The sequence below is a fragment of the Dermochelys coriacea genome, chromosome 1, assembly GCF_009764565.3.
Source record: "Dermochelys coriacea isolate rDerCor1 chromosome 1, rDerCor1.pri.v4, whole genome shotgun sequence".
Taxonomy (NCBI): Eukaryota; Metazoa; Chordata; order Testudines; family Dermochelyidae; genus Dermochelys; species Dermochelys coriacea.
In genome coordinates, this window is record NC_050068.2 from 50491915 (window position 1) to 50506402 (window position 14488).

Consider the following 14488-nt stretch of genomic DNA (forward strand, 5'->3'; position numbering starts at 1 on the left):
AAATAATGACATGAATTTGCATTTTCAGTTGGATATAGATTAACAATGGTTTCTGTCTCAATCTGTGGAACTTTAATATTGGTTCTGAATGCAAAAAGGCAACGTTACATGAAGATGGTCATGGTTGTTAATGGCTTGTATTAGCTAGAAGCTATAAAATCATCCAAGGACTCTGTTAGTGTTGGAATAATAATTTGCCAAGACAATTACCACATGGTGAAATTTTTTTGCAGCTCTAATTCAGTGTTATTAATAATGAATAAAATTGCAATTTTCTCAGGTTGCTGGGGGCAGTGGGGAATTATTTCAATGAATATTTCAGCACATTAGTTTAATCATAGTTCTACAAAATTCAAGTGGGCAATATTTTATACTTCTAAGTTCAGTCTGCTAAGGGACCATAGTCATTAAATTGCAAACTATTTGCACTGAGATCCATTCTATGATTTACTAACCTTGTTAAAAACACTGTAAAAGAAATCAAGCTGTGCCATTAATACTTGTAATTTGACGCTGCATTTGTTAATGGGCTCACTGTGATTAATGTTTTTAGCAGTAGACAGAGCATTTTGAGGTAGACAGGGCTGAGCCCTTTTAATGCCGAAATACTAGTAAAAATGTTAGAATATTGCACATATTTTTAATATATATTTTTGCTTGAACATTTTCCTTAATGCCACTGAAATATAGAAGCAGTATTGAAATGATATATATATGCTATATGTAAATACAGTGAAAAGTTCTAGTAGGCACTGACATGTGTTCTCTATTTCATAGCCAACTGCATGACTTCTGGCGCTTGGATTATTGGGAGGATGATCTGCGCCGGCGAAGGCGATTTGTTCGCAATGCTTTCGGATCCACTCATTCTGATGCCCTCCTCAAAGCTGCTGTGGAATATGGTCAGTACTAACTCACCCCCTTTTTAATAATGGGGCTATTTTGTTGTCTCCTATGTCCATATTAGAGTGCTGAGGTTTGTCAATTTTTTTCTCATATCGTAGTTTTAGGAAGCTGGAACAGGAATTCTTTCAGCCTCATTTCTTGTTGGACCAGAGGAATTGCTCTTGGATGCTGTGAAACACTCACTCTTCCTAGTTCCCCAAGGCCTAGCAGTATTTATTTCAGTAGTAGCAGAACCAGGTTTAGAGTAACGGCAGAGCTCAGGGAGTGATGAGTCATTGGCAGTGCCACCTTCAATTATACCTGTTGGCTTGAAAAAGTGTTGCAAATATACATAAAGGCCACCCCCCTTATGCCCTGCCCCTTATTAGCTCTTCCATTGCTTTTCGAACATTCTCAGACTCCATTGGCCCTAGGATTCAGACTGGGATAAGGAATCAAACCTGACTTTCGTGCTTGGCAGAGTATGACTCTTAGGCCAGTGAGATGATATAGCACAACACTGCCATGTAAGACCTCTTTTCAATGAGGTTTATAATTTGTCTATAAAAATATTGAAAGCATTAACTTGGCATACATAATCTAAACCAGGAGTAATGTTTATCTGAAAATTGTGAAATATGTCAATAAATCCTTGTTTAAACAAAGCTGCTTAGCAGTTGTGCTCAGTGCTTTTGGGCAGTCATGAGCCAAGCACTTTTTCTTTTCTTTTTTTTTTCTGAGGCCCACCTGACATGCTATAAAAACTCCATGGTCCACCTGTGCCACAACAACTGGTTATCAGCATGTAAAAGACAGGCCTGGCGTTAGGGGGTAGCAAGCAGGGCCATTGACTGGAGCCCCATGCTACAGGGGGCCCCCATGAAGCTACATTGCTCAGGCTTCAGCTTCAACTCCGGGTGGGGCTTCAGATTTCTACCCTAGACCCCAGCGAGTCTAATGCTGGTTCTGCTTGCCAGATCCCCTGAAGTATGCTTGTAGCCCCCAACGTGCCTCGGACCCGTGGTTGAGAACCACTGCTCTATTGGACAAAGGAACTTCACAGCTAATCTCCAAACACCTGGAGGGATGATAGGCTTTTGGGGACAGTCTTTTATTGGGACATGCTTACAAGACTCACCTGTGACAGCAGAGAGCTAGTTTCAGGGGTTTATAAGATCATAAGAGTGGCCAGTGATTCTTCTAGCCCAGTATCTTGTCTTCTGACAGTGGTCAATGCCAGATGCTTGGAGGGAATGAACAGAACAAGGCAATTATCGAATGATCCATCCCCAGTCAGCCAGTGCCAGTTTCTGGCAGTTAGAGTTTTAGGGAAACCTGGAGCATGGTGTTGCACCTCTGGCCAGCAGGCTGAACCTTACTGGTGCAAGAGTCTAGAAGGAGATACATTTTTCAGATCTCGGTCTTGTGCAGTTCTGTAGACATCCACAAAAGCATTTTTTTTCGGGAAAGTTTCCTATCTACCTTTTAAAATTATATTTCTAATTGAAAATAAAGTAGTCCCAGTATTAATTTCCACTATATTTGGGGATAAACAAACTTGAGCCAGCATTATTCTTAAATAATTTTAAAAGCCACATACTGAAAATTGATGTAAGGAAAATCATTTTATGCAAATATGAGCTAAATCATGCAGTCCATTTGTAGCCAGAGCTTTCAGTGAAGTCACTGGAAGTTTTGACTGTGTTAGATATAATTTGTGCTGTATAGTTAATCTGTGGAACTCATCACTTCAGGATATTATTGAGGCAAATAGCTTGTCGTAAGCTTCAGAAAAGATTAGACATTTAAATGAATATCAGCATGTACAATTATACTAGCTAGTATATTATTTATTAAAATATAAAGGCTGTCAATTGTACTGCTTCAGGCCATAAACTGATCAATAGCTGGGGTCAAGAACTAATTTTCCCTTATGGCATATGGTATTATACATTTGACACAGTGGTGTATTTATTTTCCCCCACCTTCCTTTGAGACATCCAGTATAGAGCCACTGTCAAAGGCAGATGTCAAATCTTTAGTTTGAACTGCTGTAAAAATTACTGTGTTCCTTTTCAGAAACAATTATTAATTTTAGCCCTAGTCTCTATTCTACTTTAATACAGAATTTCAATTTTGAGGAGGCTGTTAATATTTAAATATGTAAATGTTCTGATTTCAAACGAGCCTGAAAGCAAGAAGGAAACTGGTTTATAATCCCTAACATTGGCCTCTTAAGGCCTGATTCAGCACCATTTTTTAAGTTAATGGAAGTTTTGCCGTTTACTTAAGCGGACTTTGTTTCATGCCCTTATAATGCAAATGATGTCCTCCTATTTCCCCTTCCACACCACAACTTAATGTGCCACTTCTGTTACATTTCAGCGTACAAAAGGGAACCCCATATACTTATACACATTTACCTTTAAAGCTGAGGTATTGCTAGGGCAGTGCAAGTCAAACTCTCATTGGTTGTGTTTCAAATTACAGTAGATGGAAGTTATCTTGTTGGCAGTCATATAATAAATGTGTCTTATATGCAGCTTTCCCATAAATAAATTAAAAGTATGGTGTCGCATTCTGGAGGAATTAAACAGCATGCATTGAAGTTAAAACCCATAGATTCCACCTTGATGGACTTACTTTTCAGAGGCTTGTGCATATGGATTTTAATATTGAAACTTTTAGTTGACCTTTCTCTGTGAGAAAACATCCTTAACACTGATGTTATTTTTATGCCTCTTGGTGATACTAATGAGTTGAATAATTTATGAGGTTGTCATGTGAAAAGGATTTGGTGCAGTTTGATGTACTTTCAGCCTCTGGTATTGGAATGTGATTAATAAAGAGCTAGAGGCATAGAATTTTTTTCCATGGTATTTTACTTTCATTGCATTTTTTTTATTCATTTTGTTTTGATAATTTTATGTTGGAATAGTTTCATAGTAAAATGCTGTTACTGTCAATGTACTGTTAATATTGTTAATGCTGTCAAAATGCAATATAATGTCACAGTACACAAGAATTTGAAAGCAGTTTTTTAAATCATAACGTGCAGTTTCCAACTAACAGGTTATTCCCTGACCTCAAATATTTTATTTGTGGAAAATGAACTATTGATAAAAAAAAAGTTTTTTTAAAAATGTTACTTCAATAGCAACCTTAAATCTAGACTGATAACTAGTACAAGAAATGCTATTTTTGGTATGAGTATAATAGTGGAAAACATCTTATAAGTTTTTGTCATCTACATTGACTGTCAGTTATCAGACAGGGTTTTGTATATAAATATGGCAGTGGAGGAATGTTTAGTCAAAGCCTAAGTCAGCAAGCTCCTCTGTGTTTACGATCAAAGGCATCAACTTAAATAGGTCTGATCAGGCATTGCAAAAGAGAGCAGGCATCTTCAGCCGAGCAAAAAAACACAGCGCAAAGATGACAAAATTAATCAGTCATTTCTTTGGCAATAAATAATAAGATATGCTGAGGATTGCAGATGAGAGTTTCTGTGTTCCTTGGAGATGTGCCTGCCTAACACCTGATTTATCTGAGCTTGTGTAGCCATCAAGATATGACCTTGATGAATAAAATACTGCTCTACAACTAATCTAGAATTAAATCAGTGTTGATGGTGGATATGTAATAATATGACGCTTGCAGTCATAAAGGAATAGAAAAGTCTTGGGTATGGCAAATATGGCTGTAGTCTGTACACCTGTTCCAGAGAAGCAATATCAAAATGTTTGTTTCCTCCTTAAAGAACTAAAACGGGGGTTGGGAGTGTAAAGCTTATTCTGACTGTGGAGATGGCTACTTTCTATAGGAAATATCTGTTTTGTTAATGTTCATCCACCTATCTAAGTGTACTATGATTACATTCTAAGAAGTCTTTTATAAGTTTCAGAGTAGCAGCCGTGTTAGTCTCTGTTTGCAAAAAGGAGTACTTGTGGCACCTTAGAGACTAACAAATTTATTTGAGCATAAGCTTTCGTTAGCTACAGCTCACTTCATCGGATGCATTTGGTGGAAAAAACAGAGGAGAGATTTATATACACACACAGAGAACATGAAACAATGTGTTTTATCATACATACTGTAAGGAGAGTGATCACTTAAGATGAGCTATTACCAGCAGGAAGGCGGGGGAGGGGGAAGGAGGAAAACCTTGTATGGTGATAATCAAGGTGGGCCATTTCCAGCAGTTAACAAGAATGTCTGAGGAACAGTGGGGTGTGTGTGTGGGGGGGGGGAGAAATAACATGGGGAAATAGTTTTACTTTGTGTAATGACCCATGTACTCACAGTCTCTATTCAAGGCTAAGTTAATTGTATCCAGTTTGCAAATTAATTCCAATTCAGCAGTCCCTCGTTGGAGTCTGGTTTTGAACTTTTTTTGTTGAAGGATAGCCACTCTCAGGTCTGTAATCGAGTGACCGGAGAGATTGAAGTGTTCTCCAACTGGGTTTTGAATGTTATAATTCTTGACATCTGATTTGTGTCCATTTATTCTTTTACGTAGAGACTGTCCAGTTTGACCAATGTACATGGCAGAGGGGCATTGCTGGCACATGATGGCATATATCACATTGGTAGATGCGCAGGTGAATGAGCCTCTGATAGTGTGGCTGATGTGATCAGGCCCTATGATGGTGTCCCCTGAATAGATATGTGGACAGAGTTGGCAACGGGCTTTGTTGCAAGGATAGGTTCCTGGGTTAGTGGTTCTGTTGTGTGGTGTGTGGTTGCTGATGAGTATTCGCTTCAGGTGGGGGGCTGTCTGTAAGCAAGGACTGGCCTGTCTCCCAAGATCTGTGAGATGCGGAACCACCTGATCAACATCCTCTACAGCAAACATGGAAAGATTAAGAATGAGCTCTCAAAACTGGATACTCTCATAAAGAACCAACCTTCCACACAAACTTCCTCGAGGCTGGACTTTACAAAAACTAGACAAGCCATCTACAACACAGAATTTGCTTCTCTACAAAAGAAAAAGGACACTAAACTATCTAAACTACTACATGCCACAAGGGGCCACAACAGTGGTTCCCTTAACCCACCCAGCAATATTGTTAATCTACCCAACTATACTCTTAGCCCAGCAGAAGAATCTGTCCTATCTCGGGGCCTCTCCTTTTGCCCTTCCACCCCCACGAACATGATACAATTCTGTGGTGTCCTAGAATCCTATTTTCGACGTTTCCGACTCAAGGAATATTTCCAACACACCTCTGACCAACATATTAACCCACAGAGACCTTCCTACCAATACTACAAAAAGAAGGATTCTGGGTGGACTCCTCCGGAAGGTCAAAACAACAGATTGGACTTCTACATAGAGTGCTTCCATACATGTGCACGGGCTGAAATTGTGGAAAAGCAGCATCACTTGCCCCATATCCTCAGTCGTGCAGAACACAATGCCATCTCAGCCTCAGAAACAACTTTGACATCATAACCAAAAAGGCTGACAAAGGAGGTGCTGTCATCATCATGAATAGGTCGGAATATGAACAAGAGGTTACTAGGCAGCTCTCCAACACCACTTTCTACAAGCCATTACCCTCTGATCCCACTGAGGGTTACCAAAAGAAACTACACCATTTGCTCCAGAAACTCCCTGAAAAAGTACAAGAACAAATCTGTGCAGATACACCCCTGGAACCCTGACCTGGGGTATTCTATCTGCTACCCAAGATCCATAAACCTGGAAATCCTGGACGCCCTATTATCTCAGGTATTGGCACCCTGACAGCAGGATTGTCTGGCTATGTAGACTCCCTCCTCAGGCCCTACGTTACCAGCACTCCCAGCTATCTTCGAGACACCACTGACTTCCTGAGGAAACTACAATCCATCGGTGATCTTCCTAAAAAACGCCATCCTAGCCACTATGGATGTAGAAGCCCTCTACACCAACATTCCACACAAAGATGGACTACAAGCCATCAGGAACAGTATCCCCGATAATGTCACGGCTAACCTGATGGCTCAACTTTGTGACTTTGTCCTCACCCATAACTATTTCACATATGGGGACAATGTATACCTTCAAATCAGCAGCACTGCGATGAGTACTCGCATGGCCCCACAGTATGCCAACATTTTTATGGCTGACTTAGAACAACGCTTCCTCAGCTCTCATCCCTTAATGCCCCTACTCTACTTCCGCTACATTGATGACATCATCATCATCTGGACCCATGGAATAGAAGCCCTTGAGGAATTCTATCATGATTTCAACAATTTCCATCCCACCACCAACCTCAGCCTGGATCAGTCCACACAAGAGATCCACTTCTTGGACACTACGGTGCTAATAAGCGATGGTCACATAAACACCACCCTATATCGGAAACCTACTGACCACTATTCCTACCTACATGCCTCTAGCTTTTATCCAGATCACACCACACGATTCATTGTCTACAGCCAAGCTCTACGATATAACCGCATTTGCTCCAACCCCTCAGACAGAGACAAACACCTACAAGATCTCCATCATGCACTCTTACAACTACAATACCCACCTGCTGAAATGAAGAAACAGATTGACAGAGCCAGAAGAGTACCTACTACAGGACAGGCCCAACAAAGAAAATAACAGAACGCCACTAGCCATCACCTTCAGCCCCCAACTAAAACCTCTCCAACGCATCATCAAGGATCTACTTGTAAGTCCCTGCTTACAGACAGCCCCCCAATCTGAAGCAAATACTCACCAGCAACCACACACCACACAACAGAACCACTAACCCAGGAACCTATCCTTGCAACAAAGCCCGTTGCCAACTCTGTCCTCATATCTATTCAGGGGACACCATCATAGGGCCTAATCACATCAGCCACACTATCAGAGGCTCATTCACCTGCACATCTACCAATGTGATATATGCCATCATGTGCCAGCAATGCCCTCTGCCATGTACATTGGTCAAACTGGACAGTCTCTACGTAAAAGAATAAATGGACACAAATCAGATGTCAAGAATTATAACATTCAAAACCCAGTTGGAGAACACTTCAATCTCTCCGGTCACTCGATTACAGACCTGAGAATGGCTATCCTTCAACAAAAAAAATTCAAAAACAGACTCCAACGAGGGACTGCTGAATTGGAATTAATTTGCAAACTGGATACAATTAACTTAGCCTTGAATAGAGACTGTGAGTACATGGGTCATTACACAAAGTAAAACTATTTCCCCACGTTATTTCTCCCCCCCCCCCCAACACACACACCCCACTGTTCCTCAGATGTTCTTGTTAACTGCTGGAAATGGCCCACCTTGATTATCACCATAAAAGGTTTTCCTCCTCCCCCCCGCCTTCCTGCTTGTAATAGCTCATCTTAAGTGATCACTCTCCTTACAGTGTGTATGACAAAAGCCATTGTTTCATGTTCTCTGTGTGTGTGTGTGTGTGTGTGTGTGTGTATATAAATCTCCCCACTGTATTTTCCACCGAATGCATCCGATGAAGTGAGCTGTACCTCAAGAAAGCTTATGCTCAAATAAATTTGTTAGTCTTTAAGGTGCCACAAGTACTCTTTTTCTTTCTTCTATAAGTGTTATCAATACAGCTAGTATTTAACTATAGGCTTATTGTCATATATATAATATAGTCATATATGTTATACATATTGAGGTTTCCATGTTTGGTACAAACTATTGTAAATGATTGAAGTTACTAATAAATAAGTAAAAACACTTCAATAAATTGAAGCAATGTAAAGTTTAAAACAAAACCCCATGGATGTATTTTAACTACCCTTTAAGTAGTGCTCTGTTTCACAGTTGTGCCTGCAACAGTAGGGGGGTGATCTATTAGGACTTTCCATCTCTAACTCTGTGAATACTATATATTAAGGCAAAAAATGTTTGTAGGCTGTTAAAGTAATTTGCACAGCTGAGTGTAAAATTAGAAAGATTTTTAACAAGTATCTTTTGTAAATATACCAATATCCTATACGCTATGCCAAGTTGCTTGTTTTGTTCTTTTCTCACTATGGTAGGTATGGTAAAATGCAGTTGCACATCTCATTTTTGTGAAGATTGCAAGGGAATGCAGTCATACATTCTTACCCCAGTTTATTTTAGCATAGTAGAATAAGCCATGTAAGGCAGCATTTTTTAATTAACAATAGCTGGCAATACTGAGTGAAGTTTTGGTTTCACACTTGAAAGGTTTTTTGTTTAAATTGAAGCTCTAATAGAGTTGAACAGTAGAACTGAGTCTTAGCTTAAAAAAAAAAAAAAAAAAAAAGTAATGCACAAGAGAGAATAGAATCCATCTCCTTCCCCCATACTTTTTTGGGCTCTGCAGTGCTAACATGAGTAAAAAGCAGTAAACACTAAGTTCTGTCATTTATTGTGCAGATATGATGGCATAGGTACCTGGTAAGCATATGTGTGATAAGAAATTGCTCTTTTGATATAGTTAATTGAATAGCTTGCAAACAGTGCAGGATTAGATGAGCCACTACAGTACCCAGCTAGGACTGTGAAACAGAGTAGCTTATTCAAGCTCTTGGGGCTGCTTCCCCAAAAGCTTAACTTCCAGAAACAGTTGTGGTGTTGTGCATTACAAAATTAATAGACCAGGTCCAGCAAAGACCATACTTGCAGCCTGCACTAGAGAAAGTAAAGATGAATAGATTGGTGCCTAAGTATCTGAACATTTGTATAAAAATGTGTTGAACCGCTGTTACTGTCTGTGCTCAGGAACACTTGGGTCATGAATCCCAAGAATGAAAAACCTGTCAATTATATGTCCAACCTTTAAAGTGCAACTGTGATTGTATTTTAAATGAGCAATATGGCAACAGCTTTCAAACCTGTGTGACAAAACCAAGGCCCCTAATTCATATTTAAGCATCTAAATAAAAGTGACCCGATTTCAAGAGTTGTTCTAGCTGAAGGAGGCTGCCTACACATGGCTTTTTCTGGGACCTGTCACCAATGCTCAAAGTTTCAGTGAGGGTTGTGTTCAATCCTTGAAAATCAGTTTGCTTTCATTTCTTCAGGAGCTCCACTGTTTAAAAAAAAAAATGCCTGGACTTTTGAGTCCATGTCTAACCTTAACTATCTGAGAGCTGTTTTTCCCAGCCCTAGTTTCTGGGCACTCCACATTTGAGGTTCCACACTCTTGCATGTTGGCTTGTCAGAAAAACTAAATGTTATTTTCATTGTCCTCCCTTACCCAAAAGTGTCAAGATTTTCACCTCTTGTATTTGCTCTGCTGTAGCATTGTAAAAATGTTCGTAAAATGCCACCACTGTTCAGAGCAACTTCTAGGCTGCCTATGAAAAGCTGCTTTGTAAATTGTCCATCCCTATAACATTTTAATCTCAGCTACTCAAGAAAAATTGTAACCTGAGGCTTCCTCTTATGTCACTCCTAGCAATCATTACACTTTCTTCAAGCCCCTTTCTGATTACAGTCAGTCTCTTGAAAGCACTTTTTAGCAATGAGCATCCTTCAGTCTCACATCTTCACTTAGTGCTCCAGGTCTGGTACCTTATTACTTGCCTTCAGTATCTCTTCAGATAACAGATGTTTCTCCCTCTTGTCTCTGAGAATAGCCCAATGATAGTCTAAATTCAAAAAAGTCTTAGAGAAAGCAAATTTCTTCCATAAATTGGACATTATCAAAAGCAAATTTAAAGGTACGTGATATAGCATCATCTCTAGCTAAAGGTCTCAGTAACATCCTCACAAGATAGGTAAAATCTAGTTAGTTACATTCAGCAAGCATTTACTTACAATGAGAGTGATCTATTGCCAGTAGTAAAGATGTGGTAGACCAAGTTATGACTTCAGTTTTAGCTGTGAAACTCAATTTTCTTCCAGAATTATACCTGTGCAACCCAACTTGACTGTCAGATCCCTGATCAAGTTTGCAGGCATCGGAGAAAAATATTTTACTTGTAAATTGAGCAGATTTGTTGTGGAGTCAGATCTCCAAAACACCATTTTAGAGTCAATTTTCAGGGTAAGACAGCACATTAACAATTTTCAAACTTTGAAATATATGTAATATTTTAATAAACATGAATTAAAGAAATATGAAATACAACGCTGACAACTTAATTTAGCTTTTATATTTAATACTAATTAATTTGTTTTTATTATCAAGCCTTTTCTTTTATATTAGTAGTTTTCATGGACCGAAAACAAAACAAAAAAAGAAATTGACTGAGGTTAAGAATGTAATCTTCAAAAGAAAAATACCTTAAAGAACACCATCCAAATATCTTTAAAGCTTTGTTGTGAACAATTTTAGGTATATTGTTCACAATAGACTTTCATATAATCAAGGTCCTCCTAAAAATCTCTGATGTCATTCTGTTCATGAATAATCAGATTTTTCTTATAATTCATACTTGTCTTTCCCCTAAATGTACAAGCAACAGAAATGTTTTAGGTAGCCACTTTTCAAGATAGGTTAGTGCTTGATCTGAAAAAGATAGTAACACACACAATAAAAAAAATGTTGGCCACTAGAATACACAACCCATACCTAAGAGCCTTCCAATCCCAATTTAATTATTAAAGAAACATTGCACATATACATGTAGAAAAGAAAGGGAAAAACAAAAAGCTAATGACTACAAAGAAAATCTGTAGTGCAATGCATGCTTAGTTTTAACCTATATACAAGTACAAGATGACAATTACAAGCAGTTTTAAGGAGTAGCATCTGCTTTATGGGTAGATATTATGTAGATACTAATCCAGAAATTACAATGAAGAGTACTTTAAAATATGTGATAGTAGTAGTACTAATGCATTAAAGGTTTCTAGATGTTATCAAATAAGTCTCCTCTGTTCTTCAATCTAAATATGATCATTACAGAGGAAGCCATGTGAGACAGGCATGTAAACCATTCCACTTCAGTTGGAGCAGCATTGTCTTTCCATTTTCTCAGTCTGACTTTTTGCTGCCATTAGTCCAATTATCAACCAAGTCTTTTTGTTTGCAGCCAGTTACCCAATGTCAGAAATCCCATTTAATATAGATAAAGCTACACTGGCCAAAATATTGGACTCAAAAATTTTGCTGATTCTCTCATATTTTCACCCAAAAATTCATCATCCAACATCCCCTAAACATGTTAGCACAATTAGATGGAAAATTTAGTTATGTCCAACATAAATTCAAGCATCTTAAGCCTAAATTGTATGTCTTGAAGTACAATATAAAATATGTGCATTATTTTGAAATACTGTGATTTGAGATTTCCATCTGCAGCTTTATATTATAGCCCAACAGTGCCATCCACTGCTTCTCCAAATAATCTTCCAATACATTTCTTCCCAGTATAGTTTTAAGAAAGACACTATGTTGTAATCAAATTCCATTAAAAATTATCATATATACAAGGATGCTTCACGTATATAATTATTTTTAAGAAACCTAGATCCAATCATAGTCTAAAGTTTTTCAAGAGGGGTTATTAAGCAGATTTGCAATGCAAGATCTTAGTTGTAACAATAATTAAATAAAAAATATACAGGATGTTGCCACAAACCTCTTCCTAGTGATTTCTAACTCCCAAAAAACTCTTAACTATATTCTCATTAATTAGATCTGCCATGGTGAAGCTCTCCTTTGGAATGATAACCTACCATAATATAATACAATAAGTATTCAAAATTATACTGATTTTTTTCTCATTATGGAAGCTCCTGTACTCTGACTAGCTAAGGAGACCTGATTTGCAGAAGCACTGTAAGGTTACTTTACAATAACTGTAAAGTGTAAAAATCTACTTCCTGTGTTTACCTGAGAAATTATTAGCCACTCAAAGCACAAGAATTTTCATAGTTACTTTATGGTTAGTTCTCAGTAACTTCCAGGGATAACTTTAACGTAGGATCATGGGTTGAGTTGTTTCCACAGAAATCATGAAACCAAGGCTGTAAAAACAGACAAACCTATGCTTCTCTTGGTCAAGTGTGGAGGGGAGACTTGGGGACAGGTTGGAGAGTGACCCTGCCCCATATTCACTCCGCAGTAGTGACTAATGTCCCATTGGACTGGGCTCAGCTCCCCACTTTAGATATATTTCCCTCAATCCCTGGAAAAATCATGGAGCAGGTCCTCAAGGAATCAATTCTGAAGTACTTAGAGGAGAGGAAAGTGATCAGGAACAGTCAGCATGGATTCACCAAGGGCAAATCATGCCTGACAAATCTAATTGCCTTCTATGACGAGATAACTGGTTCTGTGAATGAAGGGAAAGCAGTGGACGTGTTATTCCTTGACTTTAGCAAAGCTTTTGATACAGTCTCCCACAGTATTCATGCCAGCAAGTTAAAGAAGTATTGGCTGAATGAATGGATTATAATGTACAGAAAACTGGCTAGATCATTGGGCTCAATGGGTAATGATCAATGGTTCCATGTCTAGTTGGCAGCCAGTGTCAAGCAGAGTGCCCCAAGGGTCGGTCCTGGGGCCGGTCTTGTTCAATATCTTCATTAATGATCTGGAGGATGGCGTGGACTGCACCCTCAGCAAGTTTGCAGATGACACTAAACTGGGAGGAGTGGTAGATACGCTGGAGTGTAGGGATAGGATACAGAGGGACCTAGACAAATTAGAGGATTGGGCCAAAAGAAAACTGATGGGGTTCAACAAAGACAAGTGCAGAGACCTGCACTTAGGATGAAAGAATCCCATGCACTGCTACAGCCTAGGGACTGAATGGCTGGGCAGCAGTTCTGCAGAAAAGGACCTAGGAGTTACAGTGGACGAAAAGCGGGATATGAGTCAATAATGTGCCCTTATTGCCAAGAAGGCTAACAGCATTTTGGGCTGTATAAGTAGGGGCATTGCCAGCAGATCGAGGGACATGATTGTTCCCCTCTATTAGACACCTCTATGGTGAGGCCTCATCTGGAGTACTGTGTCCAGTTTTGAGCCTCACACTACAAGAAGAATGTGGAAAAACTGGAAAGCATCCAGTGGAGGGCAACAAAAAATGATTAGGGGACTGGAACACATGATTTATGAGGAGAGGCTGAGGGAACTGGGATTGTGTAGTCTGCCGAAGAGAAGAATGAGGGGGGATTTGATAGCTGCTTTCAGCTACCTGAAAGGGGGTTCCAAAGATGATGATCTAGACTGTTCTCAGTGATAGCAGATGACAGAACAAGGAGTAATGATCTCAAGTTGCAGTGGGGGAGGTTTAGGTTGGATATTAGGAAAAACTTTTTCACTAGGAAGGTGGTGAAACACTGGAATGCGTTATCTAAGAAGGTGTTGGAATCTCCTTCCTTTGAGGTTTTTAAGGTCAGGCTTGAGAAAGCCCTGGCTGAGATGATTTAGTTGGGAATTGGTCTTGCTTTGAGCAGGGGGTGGGACTAAATGACCTCCTGAGGTCCCTTCCAGAGTAGCAGCCGTGTTAGTCTGTATTCGCAAAAAGAAAAGGAGTACTTGTGGCACCTTAGAGACTAACAAATTTATTAGAGCATAAGCTTTCGTGAGCTACAGCTCACTTCATCGGATGCATTTGGTGGAAAAAACAGAGGAGAGATTTATATACACACACACAGAGAACATGAAACAATGGGTTTATCATACACACTGTAAGGAGAGT

General features: G+C 39.2%; 1 protein-coding gene across 2 annotated transcripts in view; it reads left to right on the forward strand.

Moving 5' to 3' along the window:
• The window catches only part of NBEA (neurobeachin), an 835554-nt gene that overhangs the window by 574129 nt on the left and 246937 nt on the right, over positions 1 to 14488 (forward strand). For both annotated transcript variants that reach the window (XM_038414552.2, XM_038414563.2), the window contains one exon: positions 778 to 902. In XM_038414552.2, the coding sequence (XP_038270480.1) occupies positions 778 to 902 (125 nt within the window). The remainder of the gene's footprint in view (positions 1 to 777; positions 903 to 14488) is intronic.